The sequence below is a fragment of the Dermacentor variabilis genome, chromosome 2, assembly GCF_050947875.1.
Source record: "Dermacentor variabilis isolate Ectoservices chromosome 2, ASM5094787v1, whole genome shotgun sequence".
Lineage (NCBI taxonomy): Eukaryota > Metazoa > Arthropoda > Arachnida > Ixodida > Ixodidae > Dermacentor > Dermacentor variabilis.
Genome location: NC_134569.1, coordinates 211,049,409 through 211,063,294, shown reverse-complemented (window position 1 = coordinate 211,063,294; position 13,886 = coordinate 211,049,409). Strand labels below are relative to the sequence as shown.

Genomic DNA, 13,886 nt, shown 5'->3' with positions numbered 1-13,886 from the left:
TAGGAATTACCTAATGGAGCGAGAATCAGCTGCAGAACAAATAGCAGGATTCCAAACTGTAATGAACAACGTTTGACTAACAAAATTAAGGAAATATGTCGTTATCGTGGAATCGAAACAAGAGGGCACCAAAGCCATGTCCACTGAGCGAAAATCATGCGATTGGCACTAGTTCATTTTCCACTAAAACTGAAGTGAAATCTTTTTGTGACATTCGTCACCAAAACTCCCGAGCGATTGTCTTGGGATTTTACTGAATATTATGCTAAAAAGCCTGTGTGTAATGGTTTAGAGGGCGGTGTGGTGTCCTTTTTGAAGTGTTGCCACCTGGATATCTCTTTACCAGTCAGCTTATGTTCCACAGTTGTAACATGCACATATCCGACTTGTCCCATGCAATTTGATGGCAAAGTGTCTAGCCAAAAATGAAGCGCTCAGTTCTTTTGCACACATGGAAAGTCTAACTTCAGAAAGCGTCAGAGATGCTGCTGCTTCTGCTGTTTTTTCTTTTGTTTGTTTGTGTATGAAAGCGGCCTTACACCGTAGTAAAGAAAATACTAAAAAACCTCTGAGTGGGAATCAACCACGCATTGTAGGAAGTGCAGTAAAGGTATGGTGCTTCGTCAGAATTATTCGCAGCCTACATTTTGTTTGAACACGGAATCAGGGCACAACTTTTTGGCACTGCACACGGCGTAGGAGCTGGCGTGCGCATTGGAAGCGCAGGTTTGCTAGCTAGACATCCACTGTACGTATGAGCTGTCTGTTTTCGTTAGGCTTAGTGCAACACAAGAAAAGTCTGAAAACTGGCTGTACACAGGTTTGGAAAAAAACTTGGAACAATTTTTCTAATGCATCTAGAAGGAGGCATCAGGCCACTTACCTGACAAAGCCCAATGTGTATCTTGTTTACTATGATGAGTGTTACAACTTAAAATTCTAACTGAACCGACAGAAACCTAACGCAAAGCCCGAAGTAGCTTTTTTCATCTGCTGGAGCAAGCACCAAAAGCATATGAGGAGGTAGCACTATTAATTTTTTTTTACTCAGCCATTGCACTATCTACTTCATTTGAATACCAAGAAGAAATTTGCAGTGAGAACACGTGCGATACGTTCAAGGGTTATCTTTCGATACAGGACACACTCGATCGTGGGGTGCGGCGTTTCCCGATCTCCTAACGACTTGCTACAAAGGCATGGAGCCCGACGGCGATCTCGGACCTATCGACCCCACTACAAATGACACATACGTTTTTCTTAAGGAGCTGTTTACTGAGGTGGCCGGCGTGTTTCCCGACCAGTATATTCACTTGGGAGGAGACGAAGTCAGCTTCGACTGCTGGTACGTGCAGAGTCATCGAACACAAGGCAAAATCTTTGCTTGTATTGAACGTATGCTCAAAATATTAGTGTGGCATCCGATGATTGTATGCTCGTACCCATAGAGTTAGTCATGCAAAAATTCTGGCAGTCATTGAAACTCTGGCATCAATGTCTACGGCAGCTGCGGTTGTGATGGCTCAGGCAAAGTGGAAACGAGTAGTAAAATGGAATTTCTCTGAAATTCGCCCTTCTCTCTTTAAACTGCTTACCAAATTCCCTATTTTCAACAAATTGGTGCGTCACAAATGAAATAATTTTCAACGATTATGTATGTGTGCAGATACTTTTGCCTCGCTATGTTTACAACACTTATTGATTGGAAATTTAGACAGACAAAGCGCAGCTAGTAACCGTAGAATAAGCTCTGACGTCGCAGAGATTGGCGGGATCCATGCATGTACTACGAATAGCTCTCCTGGCACCTGGACAATCGTAGCGCCGCATATCCCTCTTTTATTGTCTGTAAGAAACTAACCAAACTTATTGATTACCACCTTGATCTCTCGGCAGGACCACGCCTTCAAGTGACTTAGAGGAGCATTGGTGAATAGATAGTGAGCTTTTTTGCGAAGGTGCCTAAATGGCTTCCGTATTCGTATAGACGTAGTGTTCTCGTCGCTGCTCATGATCCACACATACATACAGCGCTTCCCGATAGTTTTTGTGAGGCTTACATAAAACACACCTTATTTGGTGACCTTAACATATGTAAGAGTTTTCGCAGATTCATAAATGTAATCGGCAAACAAGGCATCGCGCTATGAATTGTCGCAATGACGCTCTTCGGTGTCATTGATCTCGAATAATGGCGATTTAGCGTTCGCTATGGCATTCGTGCGCCTGAGGAGATGCATCGACATAAAAACAATACTATGGATGCTAATAGATTCACATAAGCGCGTTTGAGACAGGGAGCTGTATTGAACCTGGCCCGCTTACTTTATTTTGCGCTTACTTTGCCTTACAGTAAGCATTCCTTAACTCATGTTCAGCCTAAATTCCCGAAATATGTTCCTCGTTTAACGAACACGTGAGGCCCCGTGCTTTATTCTCAATCCATTTAGTTGCGCCCTAAGCATGAGGCTTGCTATCGCGAAATTGAATATCGCTTGCAGCGGCAGAAAAATTAAGGAATCAGGCTAGGACAGCGAGATACTAATAAAGAAGCTAATACTGATGTTGTGAGACATGCGAACGGGTACCGACTCTGGTAGCTCATGCAGTTGCTATGGCATTGTACTGCGTGGCATGAGGTCGCGAGTCTGATTCCCACCTGTGGCTACGACAATAGGACAGGCGCGGAATACATATTATTGCATTCTGCGTTCTTGTTACACGTTAAACTGCAGAGAAAACACGGGCAAGGCGAGAGTTGGAAATTATAGACGATGACCAAGACGAGAACAAGGTGAAAGCAGGAGCCAAGGTTTCGACAAGTGGACTTGTCTACTTCAAGGCGACTTATGCTTTCCTCGCCACAGTATATATAGGTGGGGTTCTCCTAAAGGGAAGAGGGCGTAAGGCCGGTGTGTGTGGCAACGAGCCAAGGTGTATTAGCAGCGAGGGTGTCGAATTCAGGATAAAGGAGTCTTGGATAAGGAGTCTTGGCCAGGGACACGGCCGTCTCTCAATCACGTGTCAACGTCCGTGTGTCAGCCGGCGTGTCAACGCCATGCACAGCAGCCCTGTACTGCCTGTTTCGCTGGTGGTCGTGGGCTATCGTGTCTCTGAAAGAGATGATAGAAGGAGCGGCAAAAACCGGTGCTCGTAAAAAAATAATAATGAAAGAATACAAAATACTGAAATGGAATACATAAGTAAATAAAAGGAAAGAAACGGAAAGAAGAAGAAGAAGAAGAAAAGAAACGCTAAGAAGCCAAGCTAACTGTTTTCTGTTTCTTCTTTCCGTTTTTCTTCCTGTTATTTATTTATTCCATTTCAGTTTCTTTAATATTATTTTGTTTTATTTTTTTCACGAGCCTTCACGAGCACCGGTTTTTGCCGCTCTTTCTATCATCTAACCTAACCACTCACTCGGTCTTCTCAAACGTAACCTCAGACACGCCCCTGTGCACGTTAAAAAACTGGCTTATATAACTCTAATACGCCATAAAATCTGATATGCTGAGGCCATCTGGGACCCTGAGCAAGCCTACGTTATCAATAACATCGAATCCTTGAAGAACCGCGCTGTTCGCTTCATATTTTCAGACTTAATTAAAGTTCTTTGTCTGTCTGTCTGTCACCGTGCCTTCACAAGTGTTACAGTATTAAAGAAAACGTGCCGAAATCGAAGGTTTGTCATATCGCCACAAACTTGCTCGTTTTACACTTTACCATAAGCTTGATTAAAGGGAAAATGAGACATCCACCCGTTTGTAGCAATTGCTGCAAAGGAAACCCATGCTGGTTCCTCGAAAGAAAAGCCTCATAGTTGAAGAAAAATTCGTCCTGGTCCGGGACTCGAAACCGGGACCACCGCCTTTCCGAGCTAACCAGGCTTCGACTTCGACTTCGCCCTGCCATCTGCTAGCCGCCTGGTTAGCTCAGATGGTAGAGCGGCTCCCCCGTAAAGGCGGCGGTCCCGGGTTCGAGTTCCGGACCAAGACGAATTTTTCTTCAACTATGAGGCTTTTCTTTTGAGGAAGCCGTATGGGTTTCCTTTGTAGCAATTGCTACAAACAGGTGGATGTCTCATTTTCCCTTTAATCATTACTTCTCTCCACCTTGCGGGTTTCCGCAGAACTATTACCATAAGCTTTATCAGCACCCCTCCCTTCGAAGTGATTTGTTTCAGTCACCTCATGCCATCTTTCCGCGCCGTGATCATTCTTTCAAAATTAAACGTGTGAAGTGTCATTCCTCATCATACGCCCATTCATTCATTCCCCGTACTTTCATTGAATGGAATAAATTACCATCAGCCATCGCCACAGAAACTGACATCATAAAATTCCAAGAGTTTCTTCGCTGTAACGGAAATGTGTAAAATTTGCTGTTTTTGTTTGTGTTCATTCTTACTTTTTGTGTTATGCCTTATGTTTTATGGCACTTATTACTGAAATCTATCGCGTTTCTTAAAAGCTGTATCCCCCCCCCCCTCTATGTAGTACCCCATCCTGGAGGGCCTTTAGGGGTAACGTGAATAAAATAATAAATCTCTTTCAGAGACACGATAGCCCACGACCACCAGCGAAACAGGTAATACAGGGCTGCTGTGTACGCCGTTGACACGCCAGCTGACAAACGGCCGTTGACACGTGATTGACAAATGGCCTTGTCCCTGTGCTTGTGCACAACACTCCTTTATTCTGAATTCGACACCCTCGCCGCTAACACACCTTCACTCGTTGCCGCACCCATCTGCCTTACGCTTTCTGCCCTTTGGAAGAGCCCCACCTATATATACTGTGGCGAGGAAAGCATATGTCACCTTGAATAAGACAAGTCCACTTGTCGTAACGTTGGCTCCTGCTTTCACGTTGTTCTCGTTTTCCTTATCATGTTAAACTCCAGGCATTTAGGCTCAATCAGAAACCGATACACTATGACATCCAACTTTCATTTCTGCTCAGTTACGGGAGGACAAGCTCATAATTTTTATAATTTATTTCTCCTGAGAGATAAACCTCATCGCTAAAAGCGGGAACATTTCGAACAAATTGGTTTTCAGGCACTGAGAACTAAAGTAGGCAGTCTACGTAAATAGCTCCCACCCTTTGGTTATCTCATTCCGTAGCTCATTTCTTATCGTTGTAGTAAAACTGCAGCATTCACAATCGAAATAGACAGCCCAGTGCCGCCTCTTTTCCCGCTATAATACAGACTAACGTAAACTACATAGTTTTTGTCGTCAATGGCTCAAGGTGCAAAGATCAAAATAAATGTCGATTTTATACAATGTCTTGTGCAACGGTAGACTATGTTGATTAAATTATTGTATAGCATGACCACAAATATACTCATGTTTAACTTCTGTTTCATTACGCCCAATATTTTTGCCCTCCAGAAGGCCTAATAATGCGCTACTTGGTTCTGCATGAATCAAGCTATAGCAACGTGACTTCTTGGGAAGCGATCCACACCGAAGAAAGGACAAGAACGAGTGCTGCACTGTCCAGTCTTTTCCTTGCTTGTTCTTCGGTTGTGTCCTTTTTCACGACGACGCGCTGTCATACTTTGATTGCACAAGGTGCCCTCACCTCAGTCTCTAGGTTGACTAATTCTCTATTATTCGAAGAACAAACATTCCTGTGCATTCAACAAAATAATTATGACCGACGTTTGATTGACACACTTCTGCTATATTTCACCACTACATTAGTTAAATTTCTTTTTCCGCCAGGCTTTTATTGTGAAGGTAATTTACTTCATTGGAGTGAATGCTTTAGGATGCATACAATGGTATTGACATCTAATTCCATGTTCTGCAAAGGAACAGCGGCTTTCTTTGTAGTCTAGACTTTGTTTACGTGTCAATGGCCCTAAATGTCAAAACTCATCAATTAAACACAGTCTCATAAAATATTTTTTTCTCAGCTTGAGATATTCTAGATTACAGTGAAGTGTCCGGTTTCAGCCGCTAAGGTATATTACGAGATATTTCCGCAAGCTCATTCGATTGCATCTTTTGAAGTGCCCTGCTATATAAAATTATGCTTCCAGGAAATCCAACCCAAATATCAGAAATTTCATGGCCATGATTGGTATTCCCGGTGACTACGAGAAGCTCGAAGAGTTTTACATACAAAGGTGAGCTAGTTCGAACTCGTTTTGCTCTTATACTGCTTAAGCGTCCCTGTTGCTATAGGATTGTCTTACTAAAGCACACTAACATCAAACAAACACGTGCATCACAAGTTGCTTGAGTGTTTTTAGTCTCGCATATTGTGGTTATGATTGTTGAAAGAGTTGTGAAAATCATAACAAGAACCAGCAGTAAACTATGCCAGACAGCAACAAAGTATAAGTGTACGTTCGGTGTTTAAAATTACAACACCCTAAACATTCTTTTGAACCACCCGCAATGAGAGTTACTGTTTCACTATACAACTCCTGTCTACGAAATTCACAGAGGTGACATATCATGAAATTAGAGCATATTTGTTAACGAATGACGTGCATGTTGAATTTTGAAATTAAGAGACAATAGTGGTTCACGCTTATTACTGGGGAGAAGAAAAATTCCATTCAATGATAATAAGATTTTATCTTCACACCGAATTTCGCTCACATGGTTTACTTACCACAGCTATAGAATAACTATAGAATATAGCTATAGCTATAGAATATTTGACATAGTTTCGTGGCCTAAAACCTTGCATATCTACAATAAAAAGCAACATATAAGTTAGGTGAAGGGAGTCATCAGATAATTGTCAAGCTTGAAGGTCATTTATTCGAAACGTTAGACCTGGTGTTTTTAATTTTGAGCTAAACATTGGTATCACAAATCAACTGCTGGCTGAAAGCAACCTTGAAAATTTGTTTATGTATTTGAGAAAAATGCTGTACGTGACTTTTCAAAATCCCATAAGACAGCCTTCTTATAGAGATGAGATGCTCTCTGAAGACAGTCACTGAAATGAAGTTAAGCTAACGAGGTGCCTAGATAAACATGGACATTGCTTACAAAGCTTCAGTCAAGTGTGTCAGCTCAAGAGAAGCATGGAAACGCAAGCAGGTTTTCGTCATGTCCTTTTTTTTTTGTGGATTACGTTTTCAGGTTGCTCAAACTTGTGCAAGAGGTACGGAAGAGCTACATGGTGTGGCAGGAAGTATTCGACAACAACGTTGAGGTAAGTGAAAGCATCCCATCGGGCTTCGAGAATAACGCCGATACTCAAATTTATTCATTAAACTAGATATCTGAATAGCACGCGCACAAACGCGACTTAAATAAAAGCAACCATGAAACACACCTACGAAGTCGCAACAAAACACTAATGAAAGTCGGTGGGTTCTTTAATCTGGTAGGCTCGCAATCTACTGGTCGACTCATAAGCCTCAAGACGACTTGACAGCGTAGTGTCTTTTGCAGATTGCGCCTGACACAGTGGTACATGTCTGGAAAGAACCCCACCAGAAGGAAATGAGTGCCGTGACGGCAGCGGGGTTCAGTGCGCTCTTATCCAGCTGCTGGTACTTGGACTACATCGGCTACGGTCGCGACTGGGAGAGCTTCTACTCCTGCGATCCGCATAACTTCACAGGCGAGTCTGGCCATCAGTTACGGTTGACCTGTTCATGCATGTAAATGCAGCGCCGTAATCAATATATATATATATATATATATATATATAATGGAGTTATGGAATTATATATATATATATAATAATGGAGTGACCTGGGTTGTCTCCTGTACTGCCGTATTATAGGCGAAAGTGGCGTAAGGCAAGATTGCGTGCCATGTCTTATGTTCGAGGTCGACATACATGGAAAGCATATCGGCCAGGCTTCGGTTTAGACGTTCCGTCAGGCCGTTTGTTTGGAGATGGTATGAAGTGCTTTTTCTGTGACTGGTGTGAGTCGTCTTCATCAAACGTTGCATCAAATCAGCTGTGAAAGCCGCTCCTCGATCGGTAATCACAACCATTGGTGCACCATGTCGCAGTACTATGTTACAAACGAAGAAATTTGCAACTTCAACTGCCGTTCCTCGCTCAAGGCAGCCAGTATCAGCATATCGTGTTAAATAGTCCGTCGCTACTACGATCCATCTCTTCCCTGACGATGATGTTGGGAACGGGCCAAGAAGATTCATTCCAACTTGTTGAAATGCAGTCTTTGGTGGGTCTATGGGTTGAAGAAGGCCGGCCGGCTTCACGGGTGGTATTTTGCGCCTTTGACATTCGCGACATGTCTTCACGTAGTGCTGCACCGACGCTAACAGTTTAGGGCAGAAGTATCTGAGACGAATTCTGGCGAAGGTCCGGCTGACACCTAAGTGGCCCGACGATGGTTCATCATGGAAAGCTTCCAAAATTTCTGGTCGCATGGCTGAGGGTAGGACGAGTAAGAATTTTTCCTGGTTGTGCTCAAAGTTTCTCTTGTAGGGCGCATTATCTCGGAGGCAAAATGACGATAAACCTATCATAAACATACGTGGGACTTCGACGTCGTATCCTTCGAGGTGTTTGATGAGTGGGAGCAATTCTGTGTCGGCCCGTTGACGCTCGGCGATTTCCGAAGCTGTCATCGCTGTAAGGAACGCGAAATCTTCTTCTTCTGAAGGAGTAGACTCCACTGGTGAGCGGGACAAGCAGTCAGCATTGTTATGTTTTCTTCCAGACCTGTACACGACAGTAATGTCGTATTCTTGGAGCCTGAGGCTCCACCTCGCAAGTCGTCCAGATGGGTCTTTTAGGTTTGCCAGCCAGCAAAGAGAATGATGATCGCTGACTGCACGGAACGGCCTGCCGTAAAGGTAGGGGCGGAACTTGCTGATGGCCCACATGAAAGCCAAACACTCCTTTTCTGTCGCAGAGTAATTTGTTTCAGCTTTCGAGAGAGTGCGGCTAGCATACGCTATGACTTTCTCTTCCCCATTTTGCCACTGAACTAAAACCGCGCCGAGACCGAGATTGCTTGCATCTGTGTGGACTTCTGTGTCCGCTGTCTCGTCGAAGTGGGCGAGGATCGGTGGGGCTTGAAATCGTTCCTTCATTGAACGCAACCTCTTGTTCAGTATGCCACATGAAGGGCACGTCTTCTTTAGTAAGTTTCGTCAGAGTTTCGGCAATTTTGGAGAAGTTTTCTACAAATCGCCTGTAATAAGCGCATAATCTCAAAAATTGCCGTACCGTCTTCTTGTTTGTAGTCTTTGGAAATCGTGCAACGGCAGCAGTCTTGTCGGGATCCGGACCAATACCTTGCGCACTAATTACGTGACCCAGGAAACGAAGTTCTTGGAATACAAACTGGCACTTTTCCGGCTTAATGGTTAGGCCTGCTGAGCGGATGGCTTGAAGCACTAAACGCAGCCTCTGGGCATGCTGGTCGAATGTTGCGGAAAATACCACTACGTCGTCTAGGTAAACTAAGCATGACTGCCATTTAAGACCCAAGAGGACACTGTCCATCATGTGCTGGAATGTCGCCGGCGCACAGCAGAGGCCGAATGGAAGCGCTTTGAACTCATACAGGCCGTCTGGGGTTACGAAAGCAGTTTTTTCGCGGTCTCTTTCGTCTACTTCAATTTGGCAATATACGCTCTTGCGATCTAATGAAGATAAAAATTTTGCATGTCGTAGGCTATCTAACGTGTCATCAATGCGGAGAAGGGGTTATACATCCCGCCTGGTCACACTGTTCAATTTCCGGTAATCAAAACAGAATCTAGATATATTGTCCTTCTTTCTCACAAGGACTCCGGGCGACGCCCACGGGCTGTTTGATGGCTGAATGACATCGTCCTCAAGCATCTCTTGTGCCTGACTCTTTATGATCTCTCGTTCAACCGGTGACACTCGGTACGGATGTTGGTATACTGGCCTGGTCGCTTCGTCTGTTACGATACGGTGTTTAACAATTGGTGTGCGCCGTACCTTTGACGAGGTGGAGAAACATTCTGCGAATTCAATTATAAGGTCCTCCATCATTACTTTCTGGGCTGGCGACAGGCTTTGGTTGATCGCAACTGATGTTACGGCGTCATGCATAGTTTAGACAGCAGGCGGCCTTGACGCTAAGCTACATACATCTGTGACCTCAGTAGCACTGTGCAGGAAGGCGATGGCTGTGTTCTTTGCGACGTGCTGAAATTCACTTCCGAAGTTCGTCAGCAATACATCAGCACACCCATCGCGTTGTTGAACAATATCTCGTGTTACGCGAATACCTTCCTTCAACAGTAGCTCGGCGTTGGCGTCCGCTATACCTTCCGAGTCGTCGAATGATTCGTTTCTTACGCGAACCAGCATGCTGCATCGTGGTGGCACGGTTATGTCACCGTCGGTAACCCGCAAGGCAACGTGTTCTACCTCCTCCGACTCTTGCATGTCTATAGCCTGCTTCGTATAAAATGACACGCTAGAATTCTGCAGGTTGATTGTGGCACAGTTTGCCAGGAGCAAGTCCATACCGAGCATTACATGCTTCGAACATTCTGGTAGCACGACAAAATCAGCGACGTAAGAAAAACCCCGAATTCCGATTCTCGCTGTACATCTACCCAGGGGCGTAATGAGGTGCCCACCAGCCGTACGTATCTGGGGTCCACTCCACGGCATCAAAACTTTTTACAATTCCTTGGTGATTGCATATCTTATGACGGATTAATCGGCACATGTGTCAACTAATGCACTCAATTCATGACCGTCTATTGTAATGCGCAAGTCTGAAAAAATTCTCGGTTTACTTATCTTATTCATCCACTTCTGTTCGTCGCGGATGCTCGGTAAACTTGACGGAGGATCTTGGCTTTTTTGAACGTCAGCGGCCTCGCCTCCACAGGTCACTCGCTTCAGTTTTCCGGATGTGGGCTCAGTGAGCGATGCCTTGGTGAAATTGAGAATGGCTGTGGACTTGGTGATCGGTAGCGTGCAGACGTTGATGATCCTGACTGGTGTTGGTATCTAACAGCCGGATCCTGTTGTCTTGTCAAGTAGTCCTGAATTTCGATGGGTCTTTCGCCATTACGGGGACAAGGCGCATTTACCGTAAAGCCGCGAAGACCTGCTCTGCGATATGGGCACATTCTGTAAAGGTGTCCAGCTTCTCTGTTTCCGCAGTGGAAACAGAGTGGCGTCCGGTCGGGTGCACGCCACACGTCACTTTTTCGTGGCCTCAGCTCTGCTACAAGAGGTCCACTGCGCAGAGTCGGCTGGCAGCGGCTGGGGGTCGCGAATGGAGAACTATGCCCCGTCGCTTGACATAACACATCATCGTAGGTTGGAACGCGACGTACCTGTGGTGGTTGGTCATGATGAACAGGCGGTTCCTCACGTCCTGGCTGCAGAATGGCGTGGCGAACTTCATCTCGAATGACGGCGGCGAGAGTTGAAACTGTCGGCGTGGCTTCCGGTAGCTGCAGCTTTCGAAGCTCCTCCTTTACGATTGATTGCACCAGTTCCCTTAGTGCTTCGGTGTTGCTGTCTGGGCCTGCTGACAGGATATCGGCCGGTGCGCTGGCGACATCACGATTGTAGTGATGGGCACGCTGCTGCAGCGCCTTCTCTATGGTCGTCGCTTCAGTGCAAAACTCAGCAACACTGTGTGGTGGGTTGCGGACGAGTCCTGCAAACAGCTCCTGCTTAACGCCACGCATCAGATGGCGTAATGTCTTCTCTTCGGTGATGTTTCGATCCGCGCGCGTGAAGAGACAGGACATGTCCTCGATATACATGCCGACACTCTCGTTAGCGCGCTGGTTTCTGGCTTGTACAGCGTGCTCTACCTTTTCTCGCCGATCGGTGCTGGCATACGTGGCAAGCAGCTGTCGCCGAAATTCTTCCCATGAAGATAGCGTCGCTTCATGATTGACGTACCACGTCCTCGCTGACTCTTCTAACGCGAAGTACACGTTGCGAAGCTTCCGTGTCTCCTCGCAGCCGTTGAAATCTGCCACTCGCTCGAAGTACTCTAACCAGTCTTCCACATCTTCGAACGTATCGCCGTGGAAGGACTCGGGCGTGCGTGGTGGGTACACGATGAGCTGGAACGATGCCACTGGTAACTGTCGCCTGCACTGCTGCAGCAACAGGAAGCGGTCCGAGCTCGGGTGGGGCTCCTGGGTTCCAATCGCTGGGTTCCCTGGGTTCCAATCGCTGAGGGTCGGGGCTCCGTTCTCTTACGAACTGGGGACTTCCAATCATACCCCGCACCTCCACCAGAAATGTAGCACTCTTCAATGAAGCACACTACACACACTGGTTTATTGTGGGCGAACATGTGCCCGGAAACTCAATATTAAGCATTCACACAGTTTGAAAGCAGAGTTAACAGGAGCCTATTCGACAGTCAATCGCTTCTTTCCGCCGAACGCACTTTTCACGCGCCCCGAAGGCCAAGAGCCACGCTGTGGCTTCTCATTGGACGGCAGACTGGGGCGCTGCATGCCGTGAGCGCGTGCACGGGAGACACGCGCTGTATCGCCATGCGCGAGGCGTTGCTGGCGCTTTTCTAATGGCGATGCGACGAGTAATGGGTTTTAGCGAAGAGGCGCCTGGAAAGGTACCTCACGAGAGTGCTCGTAACTGGCATGTGGAGAGCTCTCTGCGGCAATACCTGCTCATAAGGCATTCGCATATACACCTCCTTAGGCCTGACACGATGCACATGCAGCGCATCGTGTCACGCGTTACAGACAGAAAAACGGATGGACGGACTAAGTTCCGAGGGAAGAGGCCCTAGAACGCTTATGTGTTAATATAAGTGCGCCAGGAGCACCTAGTAACTACCGGGCGTATGTTGGCGCTTCCACGTTTCCAGTGCGCTTGCGTATCCAACGCGGTGTGCTAGCAGCAGGCGTTGCTCTGCAGGCCCCGCTCCTTGCGCAACAGTCATGCGAGGAGGGGGGGGGGGTTCAAGCTAATTCTAGCAGGCGCTTGCCTATCGGCCATGCCTGGTGGTTCTGACCACCAACAGATGACGTTACAAGTAGATGTCCTTCTCCTTGCTGCCACTTGCTGGCGCTCTAGGCAGCCTCGGCAGAGCACGGGCCACGCGCTCGCGTGTTCGCTTTCATAAAGGACCACCGTTTACTCGAGCGGAACTTCCAAGCCCAATTTAGTACACAGTGAATAAAGCGATAAGTGCGTATTCAGGCTGCATAATATACGCGCAAGCTTGGTGCACGAGTATGCAGTTCACGCTGGCCAGTGCGCATGCACTCACTCACGTCCACGGCCGAGGCAATTTCAGTGCACAAGAACCGCACTTCGACGATCTTGGTGGGCGTGTTTAGCACGGCCACCAAGTCGCTCACTCGGGGGTGCTTCTTGAACTTCAGCGAGTGGATGCAGCTGCAAAAAGTTGACATTCGCTTAGGTATCCTTACGTTATTTGAATGCGAAAGCAAGAAGACTTGTCTAAGTTACCACCTTAAATTAAAACTCCCCCTTAATCCACTTTGCTCTAATTTGTACAAACGTTAATACAAATTAATACAAATTAATCCACCTCAATCCCCCTTCATTCACTTTAGGTCACCTTAATCCACTTTAAGCCATCTCAATCCACTTTAGTTCAATTCTGGTAGTGGACCAGGTCGGTTTTCTTGGGGTGTGGGCCACGGCGTCCATTCGACGCCGTGGCTGTTCACCACGGGATTTCGCTGTGCGAGCCACAGGAGATCTAGCGCCTACTAATGCAAAACAAGAATGAAAGCATGGCCACTAACAGTACCGCTAGCTCTCTGGTTAAGGACTAGGATCGTTGCTAGACTGATTCTACCTATACCAACAAGGTCTACCTATTGCTCGACTGATTCAGTACTTGTATCTTCCTGATTCAATGGAACAATATGCATGCCTAAATCTTCACTGATTTTCGTATACCTC

General features: G+C 46.3%; 1 protein-coding gene across 1 annotated transcript in view; it reads left to right on the top strand.

The window, feature by feature from the left end:
- The window catches only part of LOC142573082 (beta-hexosaminidase subunit alpha-like), a 58,349-nt gene that overhangs the window by 26,439 nt on the left and 18,024 nt on the right, over positions 1-13,886 (top strand). The window contains exons 8-11 of the mRNA XM_075682596.1: positions 1,141-1,345; positions 6,052-6,138; positions 7,112-7,184; positions 7,427-7,598. Of these exons, the coding sequence (XP_075538711.1) occupies positions 1,141-1,345; positions 6,052-6,138; positions 7,112-7,184; positions 7,427-7,598 (537 nt within the window). The remainder of the gene's footprint in view (positions 1-1,140; positions 1,346-6,051; positions 6,139-7,111; positions 7,185-7,426; positions 7,599-13,886) is intronic.